Source organism: Pollicipes pollicipes, unplaced genomic scaffold (genome assembly GCF_011947565.3).
Source record: "Pollicipes pollicipes isolate AB1234 unplaced genomic scaffold, Ppol_2.1 Scaffold_6967;HRSCAF=8260_pilon_pilon_pilon, whole genome shotgun sequence".
Lineage (NCBI taxonomy): Eukaryota > Metazoa > Arthropoda > Thecostraca > Pollicipedomorpha > Pollicipedidae > Pollicipes > Pollicipes pollicipes.
Window position 1 is genome coordinate 54,926 of NW_023596974.1, and position 16,295 is coordinate 71,220.

Below are 16,295 nucleotides of genomic sequence, written 5' to 3' on the forward strand. Positions count from 1 at the left end.
TACAGAACTTGTCGATTTTCTCCACTTTTCACCCAGGTGTACGGCTTGGCTTGTGCTGTTGATGAGAACTCCCATACATTTGATGGGCCTCCTAATGGGGGTCTGATGGGATCTTCCGTCGATCAGTGGGTTCTGATTGTAAGTACTAGCACCTCCTACGGGGCGAAGATTGCCTCCTGCTTGCCTTAAAGGGAATGTCCTCCTTTACATGGGGTTTTGAACTGAAATAGCCATCTTGAGGACCTGTTGATGCAGTTCACGGCCATGCCCTTTTTTAAGTTCAAAGCCCTCTGGTTCCTGAGCTATACGCCCGCAAAAGGGCGAAAAGGTTTATTGGGAGACTGCTTTAAAGTCACCTTGGCAACAGAAACGCCATACGATTGCCGTTATATTACCGGCTGTTTTCTGCCAATAGCCAAAACACCATGACTGCTCACACATTCGCAAGAGCGATAATGCGGCACGTGTGACACAATGCGGAAGTTTCTTGACTGTTGAAAGATTTCGCTACTTAATGCATGTCGCGAACGTAAGCGTGAGAACTTTTGGGTTGTACGGCACTCGTCGCCAACGGGGCGTTTTCCCTTACTTCTAGGCCGTAGGTCAATGTTATAAGAGGAGAACGCCACTGTCTACAAAAAAGTACATCACTGAGAAAAGGAACGAAACTCCCCCGAAAGTAATAAAGCAGAAGATGCGACGGCAAATCTTCCCTTTTTGGTGGAGTTTTTTTTCTCTGACGTATTTCTTACAGACAGCCCGGTCTTGTGTACAGGAGCGAAGAACCTTGCACCGATTTATGGGTTAGCAAGGAATTATAGAATTAGGGAAATATTACGGTAATTTAAGATACATTTTACCAAATTTTTAACACCTATTGCGAGCCAACTTAAATCTTAAACCAAAAATTATGTCCCACAAGTATAACCTCGAGTTGTTTGATTATGAACTCCGTTGCAACTTTTTTGAAGGGAGCTCACGGTAAAATGCGGTGTTATAACCGTAAACCTGTGCGGAAATTGCGAGAAAATCTGCAATTTGATAGTTCCACGGGTTGCACAAGTGTGGGATCGCATTTGTTTGACATTAGAGTGCAAACCGCATGGAACGGAACGGAACGGCGCATGGAACGAGTGTGACCACTGGTGGTGCGTGCCGGTGGCTTGTGTTGATCTTGATCGTCATTAGCGTCATATGACGCTATATGATAGTCTTCACAGCATATCGTGCTTTGATATTAATAATCTTCCCCAAAAGCTGGCCATCGTCACATAGCGTATGTCAAAAAGCCCACCAAAGCTCCTCTTACGACCAGTACCAAAACAAAAAATCTACAAACAAGCCATCCACTAATTCGCCGCCCCATACAGCACCGGCGACGAGAATGGCCGGCTGCTGTCAGCTTTCGTGCGTTTCGAGGTATTCTTTGGGTCTGGCTACCAGATGCTGTCAGGCATTGCTGTCGTCACAAAACCATTTCATGGCGCCATCAAACAATGATGTAATGGGGTGCATTTTTACCAACTTTGGAATTTGGTACTTACGGTCGTTTTTGAACCTTGAAAGCTTACCAATAGTTGCAAGTAAGCTTTTCCCATCGTATCTGATGCTGATTGCAATATCTTCACAGGTGGAACATTCCCTTTAAGAACTTTTCTTTTGATCTGATGATATGTATTGCGGCCTTCTGTCGGCGTGATAGGATCTCGTTCAATGTGAAGGGAAGCTAAAGTGCATGTTGCTCCTTCGCAACCGTCAACATGGCGGCTACCCGCTTATCCCCTGGTGATGCCACTTCTGCCTTCCTTGGGTCGGTACAGATACATATACAGATACAGATACAGATACAGATGCAGATTCAGATACAGATACGTTTATTAGGCACGTCCATTCGATGGGTTATATGGTGTCCACGTCAGTGCATGATAGCACGGTGCAATGTCCACAATATGTACACAATACATAATGGCCGATACATGATAGCCAATACATAATAGTTAAGCGCACACGAGAAAAGTAGTGACAACTATCCACACACAACACAAAGCAAAGATGACACGGCAAAATGTAAGGATGGTTCATATCACCTGAACCCCAGCTCGCTGAACAGAACGGAGCGAGCCTGCCGTCTTACCTCCGATGACAGGCTATTCCTAGTCTGGTAGCGTAGTGGTTAACGCGTCTGCAATAGCCACTGCACGTCTGGGAAACCAGAGGTACGGGATTCGATTCCCCGCGGTGCCCGCCCTTCCTGCCAGGGTGAGAGGCAGGCGACGCCATATAGCCTCAGCAGCTGAGTGCGTCGTAAAGCCCCAATGACATGGCATGACACAGGCTATTCCTAGTCCTTGCGGCTCGATAGAGAAAGCTACGGCGGACGAAAAAGCTACGTGTTGGTTCGCACTCTGGTTAGTTGCAGCTGGCCATCCTCTGCAGCACCCCTGAGGAGGATTGACACGTCAGAGCGCTAGAGCAATCGCTCGCGTAGCAATTCAGATGAACAAAGAACAAAGTCAGTATGAACAAAGGGCAAAGTTAGTGATGAACAAAACACAAAGCCGGTGATGAACGAAGGGCAAAGTTAGTGATGAACAAAGAACAAAGTCAGTGATGAACAAAGAGCAAAATCAGTGATGAACAAAATCATTTAAAAGAACCAAGCCAGTGGTGAGATGCCAAAGTTGCCACGCCAAAGTTGATTGTATTCTAAAAGCGCTGTCTGCTGACGTACATTTTCCTCGCACAGTTGTGCGGCAACGTGTGGGAGGAAAGACGAGAGCTTTCACCAGCAGACGCCCGCTACGCATCGGTAGCTCGCGGCGAACTCTGGCCAATAACACCAGGACACAATAGCACCACTGAACAGCAAAGGCTAAATCCACATCCCATGCCAGATGTGAGTCGATGGCGACGCCCAGGACCTTGACGTTCTGTGAGGGTGAAATTTTATCATTGTGGAACGGGCAGATAAATTGACATCGAAGTATTGGCGCCGAGACTTTAAGATGATAAGCTCAGTCTTCACTCGGTACCGACTGAATCACCGCAGTACCGCAAGGAGGGAGCATTCGATGCGAGTTTTTAGAGCCTAGACGCTTGTTGAACATGCGGCATCAACGAACTGGGGGTCGTCTGCATACATTATGATTCTCCCATGTGGGATATACCATGGCAAGTCATTTGTAAATATTAGGAATAGAACTGGCCCCAACATGAATCCTTAGAACACTCCGTGAGCGTCACGCCCAGTGCGCGCGACCCACCGCATCCCTGGGTACGTCCACGCAGCCGCCCCGAGAACCAATCAGGATGGTTGCCATACCAACCAAGCTTTTCCAGGAGACGGCCACGCCAACGCTGGCAAAGGCCTTGGAGACGTCAGCTGTGACAAGTGACGTCACCTCGCCTCTCAATGTCGTCGGTAGCGAAGGTGACAGCGTGAAGCAGGACCGCCTCCGTTAAATAAGCCTGGCTAGAACCCGTACAGCTGTGGGCATAGTAAATAGTGGGTTGTCAGGTAAGTCATTACCTGTGTGCATACCGCTCGTTCACACCGTACCCGTAACCGCTAGCTCTTGCGCCAGCAGAGATAATAATTCCACGAGTTAAAGACAGGGGAGAAATAAATGAACAGGAGCCCCTACGGATTAGTGGAGCGAAGCATGGCAACGTAGGGGAGTTAACAGAAAGACAGCGGGAAATGGCGGTAATTATTTAGCGGGAAAATGAACTTTGTGGTGTGACACAACTTTCAGTAGATTTACCAGCATGTTTTCAGCTTTCTTAGACTCCATGTAGGTCAGATCATAAACCTAAGTCAATCGAAAATATCCGATCTTCGATAAATTGAACTATTTTTTGGAAAGCAGGATACTAACAGAAGACTTTGCAGACTTGAGCATAACATCCAAGGGAACAAAACTGTTTTCGGATTTTTTTTTTAAATCCATGAGCCACGGGTTACATAATTACTCGCCCTATTTTCAAGGAACCATAAGTTTCCGGAGCAATCTTGCTTGAAACGAACTTAGTAAAAGGAAGTTGAACCGGGGCGTTTAAAAATAATTTTCGGAACGCTAGAGATGAAGTACATGTTAGCAGCGTAGCTAATGATGGGGAGAAAGCACAGCTCAACAACTCAGGGACAGAGCGCTGAAGTAATGGTTTATGCCAAAGCGAGTGGCGTGATGCCCGAGTGGTTAACGCCATGGACTCCCATGTGGGGGCACGAGGTCGAATCCAGGTTGCGCCATGGTCCCTGAGCGCCCATATAACCAACTGAGTCGCTGGCGCTCCCCAAAATGGTGCTTGACTGTGTTGCGTTTTATTCTTATGATCTATGCTCGATGTGCTCGAATGTGACTGTATTTTCATTTTCGTCAAAAATGCTTTATACTCCATTTAAAACAAAAAATCTGACCAGCGCTGGCGGAATACGCTCTGGAAGGAATTTTGCTACGCATTTTAAGGGTGCAGAATGGTCGAATATTAAAGAGACAAAAAATCAGTATGGTTTGTTTCGAGCTATATTCAACACAAGATTTTCAACGGCGTTCTTATTTTTATCCTGTGATCAACCATTTTTAAGCCGGACGAGGGGGAAAGAAATGTGTGTGATTCACCGGTCGGCTGTGGTTGGCAGCCGGCTCTCAGTCAGGCAAGGGCAAGTAGGCCTCATTTCTAGGCAAGCCGAGCCTAATCATTCTGATGACGTGACGCATAGGAACATCTCACAGTACAAGACGACATCGTATGCTGGAAAAGTTACATGACAAAAGTCGTATCTTTTTGTTTCGCCTGGCGGAAAACAACGAAAATTGACACAAAACGTATTTTCAGGCAAACAAACATCGTACCGTTTGACCTCGCTTGTGACCTGTGTTCGAAAAACACGCCTTGGCAAAATCCTCAGCTAGTTTTACTGACCAATTGCCTTTCTCTCATGAGGATCCGCTGCCCCATGACCAAAAAAAAATCCATTGTACCTAACGAATCACAGGAAGTGTGGACAAACCTTGTGCCAAATATTGCAAATATTGCTTCATATGTTTTGGACCAATTCTTGTGCCCAGCCTAGGTTTTTTGCGGTCACTCCTCCAATATAAGCATCCTACTACAGTGTGTACCAACAGAGGACGACTAATTCAGCTAAATACGATTTGGTAAGAAGACCAGTATTATCAGGATCAGTTGGCTTATTAGACACCGAACTGCACTAAAGTGTTTTTTTAATAAGAGACGGGAATCGAAAGGACAAGAACAAATCCCAGGCGTCAGTGAACATTTACACTTGACCTCTATGGCGAAATGAATGCGTCTTTATCTGTGATAATTCAGTATACCAATCTAGGCCTGTTCGCGCGTGCGCGTCTGCAACCCGTCCCCAAGCTCACCTATATGGCATGCAGGTGCCTCCACCAGAACGTACCAAGGATTCCAGCCTAGCAGTCAGGGGAACGGCATCTCCGCGGCCGCAAACCGTACAAACACAAGTCTTGGGAGCGATACAGGAAGTTTGTTAAGTGGACGACTTCAATTAAAATGTGGTGACTTTTTTATGAAAAATTTTATCAGAAATGTTATCAAGTTGTGAGGAAATTCGGCCCTGACTAAGTCGGTACAGGTCTCATAAACAATGAACAGGCGAATCTCGCCGTGCACAAGCTATTCGATCGTGATTCACACTTAGCAAGAAGTACCAGACACGCACACATCGACTTAATTTAATTTGAATTATAAATTATATATAATTTATATATATATATATATATATATATATATATATATATATATATGTTATAAATGTATTGTTCAACAAGCCATCTCAAACGATTTTCACCAGCATCCACCAACGATGCCCCATCGTTCGCACCCACATTCCAATCGCAAAACCTTCCAATTGGGCCTCGTTTCCATGCGCTTTAACCGCACAGTGTTATGTGCGCCAGATCCCCGTCTACCTGACCTACATTCGCGTCTCTGCGCGCCGGAGCCGGGTCGGAGACGTCCCCGGGAGCATTGTCCGGGACCGCTCCCCGGCGGCCGCGCTATGGGCCGGCTTTCTCGCAGTTGCCTCGGAGATGTCTCCGCCGGGCTTTCCGGCACGTGATTGGCTATTGCATGGCGTGGGGCAGGGCCAATGCTTGCGTCGCCAGTAGATTGCCCATCTGTTCCAAAAAAATGAGTTGGAAAGCCGGAAATGGCAGATGATGCTGCGCATCAGCCCAGGTTTCGCTAGCTCATCTGAAACCGGACATGGTAGATCAGGAAGAAGCGCGAAACCCATGCTGGTGGGTAGTTCCTCGACGCATGTCGCGGGTGGAGAGGAAGGAATGCAAACCGCGAGGTGTAGGTCGCAAAGCTGCATTAGGTCACTGCAGCTACGTTAAGGACGGTGTTTTTTGCATTCGTGTACATGACTGAAAATGTAATGTCCGGTCTTACAAAAAGCATAGGGTATTTCGGACACTGGACGGTGCTCGACGCTAAGACGTCCTACACCCTACAGTATCTAATAAGCAGCTAACATAACAGAAAGGACGTCTGTCTAAATTTGATGATTTCAAGTGTGATGTTTCTTGAGGAAAAGAGGCTTTTTGTATTATTAAGGAATGAATTATGGAACAATTTCATGCTGCGGGGTTTTGGAATCCAGAGTCTTTTTCATTTTAAAAGGAAGTTTATTCGGGTTCAAACGAGTATGTATTAGGGCAGACCAGGAAAGTTGGGTTCGCAGCATGTTATGATTCAAATTCTATCATATATGGATTTTTTTATTGTGACTCAGAAGCCATCTGCTTTTAAATAAAATAAATACCATGAAATTCTCGCATTAAGTCTTGAAGTTACACTGATATACCAATAAAGCGAGAACCTGGAACCTAATCTCATAGAGAACCAATCTACCCCGACGTCTGTCGTCTAGTTAATGAGGCCACACTGGCCCAGAGAGTATACGAATTATTTACTTCCACATTGGCTTAATGGCTTTGTTGATAATTTTTTATATCGGTCACACAATTTGAGGCCTGCATTTCAGAATCTGAATTATGTTATAGAGATTTGTTTCCTTCGATATGGCAGAGTTTATTCAAAATCGATATTGCAACTCATTGTTAGATTTACCGTTGACTGGTACATCAAAGAGCGGTTGCAAAGTTACTAACGCTTGTAGCAACCGGGTATTTGGTACATGTCCATGGTATGTGAGTATTGAGAATGTGGTAATAAGGTTACATATGGGACTAAGAGCTTTCTATTTAAGTTTCGGTTCCTATACTGCTAGCAAGTTTTGTTTGGCTTCCTTACTGAAAATGTATCTTTATCTGGTGTCGTGTTGTATCGTAGCTCTATCTTAGATCTCCTTTACATCGGTACATCGTAGTAAATGCACTGAAACTATTGGTTTTCTGGGGTTGTCATCTTTCTGCATATGGCCTGTATATCATACATGGGCAGAATTGTATTCCGGGATGGAGTGATTCTTCCATCAACCTGCTCACCTCATGTTGGTTTTGGGTGCGAAATGTGACATGTCGACGCAAGTATGCGATATTTAGCCAGTTCACGGAGTTACAAGCGTCAGTCATGCCAAGAAAAAATGTCAAGTTTTGAATTGAACGTCAAACTTAGCATGTTCACACATGTAGGTGACCAATGTAGTTACAGAACGTCATGTGACATTTAGGCCAGAATGGCAGGCAATTGAGACGATAATATGTCTTGGCGACTAAACAATAAACTAATAAACAACAACAATAACTAAACAACTAAACAACAAGCAACAAACAATACTAAATAATACACAAAATAATACTAAACAATAAACAATAATACAAATAAACAACAAAAAAACAAAAAATAAAGAATAAAAAAATAAACAAACACAACAACAACAATAAAAACAATAAGCAATAAACACTAACAAAACCTTTGTTTGCAAGATGTTAAGGTATTTCAAACTCGGCAGGTACAGCCTGCATTTCAATACACAGAACGCTTTGAGAAGCAAGATGTAAGTATCTAGGAAAGCTAGATGAGTGTCAAAAGCTCACGAATGACACTGCCGCTATCTATAAACCAGCTGCTGGTTCCAGTGGCGTCACCTAAGTTAGCTTGGCAACACCTGTGAAAAATGACTTGCAATTCAAAGCTAACGCACTGAGCTTCAAAGGCACACCTGGCGTGCAAAAGAACACACGTTTTGCCTGATGCTGAAAGCGTTCCAGCCGCCCGTACGTTCTCAATCTGCTCAAAGGCTGCATCTGAAAAGATCATTTCCTTTGAGTTTACAATGCTGGTGCTTGTCCAGGTGCGCTTGATGACGTCACGGCGGAGTTGCCAGATAAGCTTTGAGCGCCCCCCCCCCCCCACGGCGACACACAGAAATGACAGGGGCTGGATTGGAGTCGCCCCAGACGCTCGCCATTTGTACTCGATATTTGTCCTGTGGCGTGCAGTCGGTGGTAGGGGCTGTTAAAGGTCTGGGGACATCAAAGGGTGGGAAGATCAGTGCCGAACGTTGTTTATATGTTAATTTGTTTATTTCTTTTTCGCGAACAGGGCGATAGCTCCAGACGCTCGCTATTTGTCCTTGATATTTCTCCTATGGCGTGCAGCCGGTAGCAGTGGCTGTGTTAGAGGTCTGGGGACATCAAAGAATAGGAAGATCAGTGCCGAACGTTGTTTATTCGTTAATTTGTTTATTTTGTTTTCACGAACAGAGCGATAGCCAGCAGACAACAGAACATAGCGGGACGTTAAGCCTTCGCCACAAAATTTCGCCGTTGACCGGGCATTGCACGATCGTATGCTTGAGAAATGCTGTCATTCAAAATATTTGAGGTAAGTATTTGAAAGGTGTTGTTTTTGTGTCTTTCAGAGGCACCTACTTCGAGAGCGAGTTTTTCAAGCTGGACAGCCTTTTCAAAGGGAAGCCATACGACCGACGCGCCACCCCCACTCAGGACTCTGGTGAGATCACAGTCAGAGGTACTACCTGTACAACCTGACACCAATCCTGATATTTGCTGAGACATGTGCCATAATACATGTTGTTTGTTTTGATTGAAATTTTTGATTGCATTGCAATTATCACAACATTGCACCATAATAACATTATTGTAACCATAGTCGTCATGTAGCATGTTGTTGCCACGCCCATGCCACGTGACCCCACCAAATCGCCCGGACCTGCCTAGTTGCCTTGGCGCACCGGTCGGCAGCACCAGCTGCCCAGATCTGCTCCCGGTCAACAGCTGGTGCTGTTTCGTCCCAGCCAGGGTCAACCAGAGCCGGCAGGATCAGGGCAGATCCTGCGGTATCGGCGCCGCCTGCCCATCAATCCAGAGCCGGTGTGGCGCGCGATCCGGGTGGGATCGGGTCCCGCCAGATGACTGGGACCGGTGCTGGCCCCGGTACTGCCAGTAAGCCCGGCTTAGTGTGTCCAGGCCGGCGCCAGTCAGCCGAATGAGCCGCCAGAATACTGCTCTCCGTTAGCGGCCGAAAAATGAGCTCGGATGGCGCCGGCTGCCTGTCGGCTCCGGCGGGTGCCACAGTGATTTGTCCCGGCTCCCCAGCCCGGGTTAGACGCGGCACGCCAGCCGTTAAAGCGCTAATGGCCTTGGGCGTCAGGGGAGCTGTAGCTTCACGTGCCGTCACCACAGATGGGCGGCCAGACATAAGAACACAAGACAAATGTTCGTTTGTGCCCTTTCAAGGTCAACGAATATATTACTAATTCTAGTTATTGGTGAGCACTTAAAACCACCTCATAGGCCGCTAGGTAAGCCAGAAAGGACTTCACTACAGTTCCGCGCGAACACTGCTGTCTTTACCACCTTGCTCGCGTACCGCTGGGTGCTGTTGCATCATCCCATTGGCCAGATGTGGCTTCCTGTCGTACGAATAAGCCTGACTGGTGGGCCAGCCATGTGATGGAATGCATGTTATTACATCACACCAATCCAACACAAGAGTGCAAGTATGGAATTATTGCATCTAAAAGCAAATACAGCGTGCCAGTGTTTACTACTGGCATCGCATTTCTCCGACCTGGCTGGACGGTGTAAGACAAACTATGCTTAGGGTTTGTGGCAATTTTGTCGTGCATAGCAAAGCTACGATTTTCGACGTCTGCGCTAGGCACCCCCTTAAACGCGAAATTGTATCGCAGGCGGCTTGGCATGACACGAAATTGTGGTGCCTCTGATGCTCCGTGCAAAAAAACTTATCAAGCCTAGATGGCATTACGCTGCGCCAAACAGCCTAGAAAATTTGGCTTCCGAGCCCTACGGTATGCTTCCTTCCTCCGGTTCCCTCCTCCACCCGCTCCGTCATATTTTTAGGATATACCTCAGGAGCTATTTCTCCGAGAAACGCGGACGAGGGTTTGCCATGTTATGCGCGCATTGAAGCTACCCGAGTGTAAAACCTCCTTATGTCTGTAAAGTTGTATTGGACGCTTAAATACCTGCGCAAGAAAGAAAAAATAAAGGCATTCCACCAACACACAATCGACGTCTTCCCATGTTTCAGACAGTCCAACACTGGTCAGTGTTGAGATGTACTTAAGAAGCTTAGGGTCTATTAACCCCGTCGAAATGGTGAGTGTGGTTGTGCTCTTCTTTTCTTTCATTTGATGGTCTGTTTAAAATAGCGTAGATTGGTACCTTGTGTGCAATTTGTAAACAGCCCCTCACATAATCATGGGATAGCTTGAATTTAGCCTTATGTCACCGTGTTGAAACTTTTCCAAAGCTTTGTATCGCTCTGCAATCTAAAGGTAAGGGTTAGGTATGCATACGAATATATACATGTATATATATATATATATATATATATATATATATATATATATATATATATATATGCATATATGTATGTATGTGTACATAGTTTTACATTGCGTCTGCGTCATGGTGTGCCTTTCTTTAAAATGTTGTCATCGATGTTTCAATTATTCTGTGTAACACATAAGCCTTCATGGGTTCCAAGTTTTTATGTTGAGTTAGCGATCTTCAGTATACCAGGAGGTACTAGTTAAACCACGTTCTGGTGCTAAGTGACTATTGAAATAACGTTGCCCAATATTTTGAGCAGTGCTGAACCTCAGGAGTGACAATGGTTCAGAAAGATTTAATAAAACATTAGACTCGACAGATCAGACATGCGAATTCAGAAAATGCTCCCAATGTGTGCAGACACTGACACTAAAATATGTCACCGTATGTAGTTCAACATTAAAGGCTGCCAAACAGCACCAAAGATAGCTAAGCCGGAAGTTTGCGAAGTTCATCACACTGCTATATATAGTGTCAAATAAAAACATTACATGAACATTACCTAAACTTTAGGAACGCGCATAACCTACAAACGTTGTCTAAACCAGTTCCCATGATGAAGTTCGCACGTCCAGCGCATGCATCAGGGTGTTGATAGATTGAGTGATATTCTGATCTCTTTTAGGGACAGTATTTGCACATGTTGGTAGCAGTTTCGAGATTTACCTGTCTATTTTTCATGTGTAAGGTTGTGTTGAACGTTTTTGAACCCTCGCCGCTATTGAGCATGAACATGGCTCGAAATATTGTGATTATTGTTGTGATTGATATTGATGAAATATTGTGCCGCCAACGTAATCAGATTTTGCGCTACGTCATTTAACGAGTTCCCACACGGTATACTGGAAGTCATTGCCTCGACATAACAACTTTTAACCCATAACGCCGAAAAACCAAGAGCTGAAGACCTTTCTCTCTAATATCAAGACCACGTAAGTCAGCTGGCGTTTCTAAAACACATGCTACACAAACTTGTTTTGCTGAAAAACAGGGTCCGTGACATTATCGCGCATTTTCATCTGACCCCAATTTTGTATCGGTACGCCGCACGGCTCTAAAATTTACAGAACGGTGTTTGGCTTTAAGATTACCTGTCTTAGACGTGTTTCCGTCAAATTTGAATGGCATGCCTTATTAACCCGGTGGATTTGTCGTGGAATCAAATATGATACGGATAGGCGGTGCCGCGCCATTAGATGGCGTTACGGAGCTTGCTGCTCAGTGTGGCATCACGTCGGTGCTGTGCACTCAACTGCGCTTTAGATATCAATGCCGTGTATTCAGTAAATTTTTGCTTTGTGGTTTTAAGGCTCGTCATCGTTATCCTGAAGAGCTCGGTGCATCTCAGCAGCTAGGAACGCAGCAGCTGTCTATCTCTGAGCAGCCCGTGCTCAGCAGCTCCGTGCTCAGCACCCCCGTTCTCAGCAGCTCCGTGCTCAGCACCTCCGTGCTCAGCAGCTTCGTACTCAGCACCTCCGTGCTCAGCAGTTCTCTCCGGCAGGACTACACGGCCGACCTGTACCTGCGCCAGCGCTGGCTCGAGACCCGCTTCGTTAACAACTCGCTGACCCGGCCGCTGGACGTCTCCGATCCAGAGCTGGTCAAGAAGATCTGGAAGCCCGAAGTGTACTTTCCCAATGCCAAGTCAGGCGACTTCCAGTATGTGTCTGTGCCCAATGTGCTTATCCGAGTACACCCCAGCGGCGAAGTTCTGTATATACTCAGGTGAGGCCGCTGGAGCCGGAGCACAGACAAAATACTGTTGGCCAACTAGTACTGAACCCGAAGCGCTTTTCGATGGGCAGTTTTTAAAAAGGTGACTCGAAATTTTAGTAAGGAATGAGATGACATATGTTGAACTGCTTTGTTTGCTCGGTCCGAGCAATCTACTTCTCCCTGACGATCGCGCATGAACGTTGGTAGCGATTGCTTATGGTTTTTTAGCATTAGATGTATTCACTCTGCTCTTAGATAATGGGTCGTCAAAGAAACTAATTCATACTTAATTTGCCTCTCTGCGTCACGCACCCAAAAGCAGGGCAGTAAAAGCAGGCATTTGCGCATAACAAGGTCATGCCAAAATTGCCTTGTGATGCTTTTTTCGACAACTTGTGGAGTGGTTTTGAGTATTTGTAATAATGCGTTTCAGTCCCCATTAGTTCTATTCATCACACTTTCATGCCACCGTCTGACATTCGTTTGTTCGTCTATTTGTGCACGTACTAATGGATCTTGCTGGGCTCTCCCTGATATGCCCTAATAGCCCGTGAAAAGCCTCCCTAGAAGTAATGCCAAGACCATTAACACGGCTAAGCTGCCAAATGCTTGGATCAAGTTAAAGGTTGCCTTAAGCTCGTAAACTTTCGGACTTCGTTAGCAAAGCCTCCTAATGGCTTTGAGTGCCAGTCGTAGCTGTTGCTCCCAGCCAACCGGCGAGGGCAGCCTTTTATGAGCAGATCTGCAGCGCTGTCCGAGCCAGCCGCTTCCGGGCGGCCAGGACTCTGTACAGGCCACCATTATCCTGCCCACCTGTCCATACCCGTCCTCTGTATTCTTCGATGGAGTCGGTGAGATGCCGTTTTCCGGCGGCACCGTGTGCTGCGGACAGCCCGCGGGCCGCTGCTGGCAGCGGTGCCACCCGCAGGCCGCTAACCGTGATGCTCCCCGCGGGCTGTCGCTAATGGTGGTGCTCCCCGCGGGCTGCCGCTAATGGTGGTGCTCCCCGTGGGCTGCCGCTAATGGTGGTGCTCCCCGCGGGCTGCCGCTAATGGTGGTGCTCCCCGTGGGCTGTCGCTAATGGTGGTGCTCCCCGCGGGCTGCCGCTAATGGTAATGCTCCCCGCGGCCTGCCGCTGATGGCAGTGCTCCCCGCGAGCCGCCGCTAATGGTGATGCTCTCCGCGGGCTGCCACTAATGGTGGTGCTCCCGCGGGCTGCTGCGGACGTTAGTGCTCCCTGCGGACTGGTGCAGCGGGTGTCTGGACGCGGCATGGAGCCATCGATTTCTCCCGGCCGTCCCGGAGCCAGTCGAAATAGTCAGAAGAGGTTTGTTTCGATGAAGAAGGCTGTCGTGGAAGAAGATAAGCCGGGGAAACTCGCCAGCGACGCTGCCTGAGCCCGCTCCTGCCGAAAAAGCGGTCCGAACGATTCGGAGTTCCCCCGACTGCTTTTCAGCCCATGTATCATCTGTGTTGGCAGGCTGCTGCTGAGATTCTCATGCATGATGGATTTGGCGAATTACCCACTTGATACCCAGATCTGCAGCATTGAGACTGCCGTCTGTGAGTACTCTACCGTTCCAAGAAGCTGATTTAGCTGGCGCAGTTATGGCAGCGCGCGATGTATAGATGGTGTGCTACTCAATAATACAGCGTGTGGGCCCAGGATTGCTTGCTCATTTTGAATGTTAAACAAATTAACTCCGTCCCTTCCAATCATGAGCGGTGTCTGAGGGGGATGGAGATGTGGCGAGACACATTTTCCCAGATTCAATACTTGAAGTGCATTTCCCTTTCCGTCCTGGAAATGATCGCGTGCTACCTTTTCGTGGAAATCAATAGCGCTAGTGAAGGCAACATACTGGGTGCCGCGTTAGGCCGACAGTCGACGGCAGCCACAGAATAACAACCATTAAAGTTAGAAGCACAGTGTTCGTCAGTATTGTCCTCTACTCTGGAAAAGGTGGCAGACATTGAAATGGACGGCAGTTTATTGCAATAAAAGGAAACGTACATCACTGCAATGTAGCGCTTAGCAATGCGAGTGGTATTAGCTTATAATCCATCAATCGCTGCCATTCAGTGCGGCAATATCGTCTTACGATGCACGCGTCACGTGTTTCAGTTTCAAAGACGACGCGTGAGCTGCAGCTGACCTGGTTTCACAACGACCCGATCAAGCTGTACAACAACCTCCGTCTGCCACAGTTCCAGGTCAAGCGGGTCACGCCAGACCACTGCAGTCACGAAAACCAACTCGGTCCGTACTTATTAGGCGGCCGAGCCGGCCTACAAGCCTGATGCCCCGAGAAGGATAGCTTTGTAGCTCACTGTTGATGATGTAAGGCGTGATCTAACGCCACCGTTGAAACATTTAAGACGAACGCACCCATACTGCATCAACGTAAGAACACCCAGAGTAACTCAACCGTCATTTGCAGCATGCGTCTATCGCACGGGACCAGCAACTCGGTCGCGCTTTCAAGCTCTTCGCTTTTCAGACATGTTTGCATTTGAAATAATGTGATAATTAAGAGCATATTGGCTGGGCAATATGATACAGCCCAATGCACCGATGTTTATTGCTGAACTGTCGCTCAAGCGCCTTGTACCCTCGGCTGGTGTGGCTGGGCTGGAGGACATTAGACCTGACGAATTATCCACTTGTCTCCCTAGCTGACTGAGATGGACGCTGATGTTTCTCGCGGTGTGTGGGGTGTTTGGTTTATTCATTGACATGTTTCAGGCAACTACAGCTGTTTGGAGGCAAAATTTCTGCTGGACAGGAACCTGGGTTATCATCTTGTGCAGTCATATATTCCCTCGTCTCTCATCGTGGTCATTTCTTGGGTAAGTAATGGGGCGCCACACACGCACACATGCGCATCGCTGTTTCGAAGTTACCTGTATGCCAACTCGGTTGGGTCATACCACTCGCAATTTTGTGGCAGCAATATCCCACGCACTTTTACAAATATTCATCCCCACATAGCTGAGTATTTCACTGAGCCTTAGTCCACCTCGCAAATACACACACGAACTCAGCGTTTTATCTGAAAAATTATGTTTTTCGTCCCATTAATCTCATGACGCGTTCGGAGTGTGTGTGAACTCAACGGATACGTGACATGACAGAGACAGAGACGGTCATGACAGCAACGAAAGCTTTCATTCCGTAAATGGTACGTACGGGAATGTCCCCCGTTTTATGTCCTTTTTAATACAGAAGCTGATTTAATGGTCCGTGTTGAGCTGATTACCAGTGGCCGGTCATTTGGTCAGAGACGGACAATACGCATGAACGGAGCTGAGGCGAGCCTTCTATGAGCCAACGTTTGTGTTTGAGCAAGGAAGCCCGCCAAGACTTAAAGGGCAGCTATAAATGAATGTATCCTTCAGAGGCGTATTAAGTGCACCTGGAATGAAACCAAAATACCTCGCCAGGAAGCATTATTTGTCGTTGAATCTCTGTTTCCCCTAAGATGACAGCAGATTGGTGTCATGTAATCACTGAAACATTATCACCTCACTTTCACATTATCACAATTGTCACGTCATTTCCTTCATTGCACACAAATCCTTTGATTAGTAAATATGTTTCTCAATGCGTCAGTGTCTGATTGCGTCATCTTATCTTCCACGGCATTGACTGAGAGCCAACTGACGGTCGTTGTATCTGGAAATTGTGCTCACGAACGCCAGATAGGAGCGACTCGACAATCTTTTTTTCTTGGCCCT

At 46.9% G+C, this 16,295-nt stretch overlaps 1 protein-coding gene across 1 annotated transcript; it reads left to right on the top strand.

Moving 5' to 3' along the window:
- Positions 1–8,917: 8,917 nt before the first annotated feature.
- Positions 8,918–15,407, top strand: LOC119108899 (glycine receptor subunit alpha-2; the record flags this gene model as incomplete). Its single annotated transcript, XM_037232443.1, has 6 exons — positions 8,918–8,973; positions 10,537–10,604; positions 12,343–12,566; positions 14,038–14,120; positions 14,683–14,817; positions 15,304–15,407. Coding segments are annotated over exons 2-6 (588 nt in total), but the record flags the coding sequence as incomplete, so codon positions are not given.
- Between the last annotated feature and the right edge of the window lie 888 nt (positions 15,408–16,295).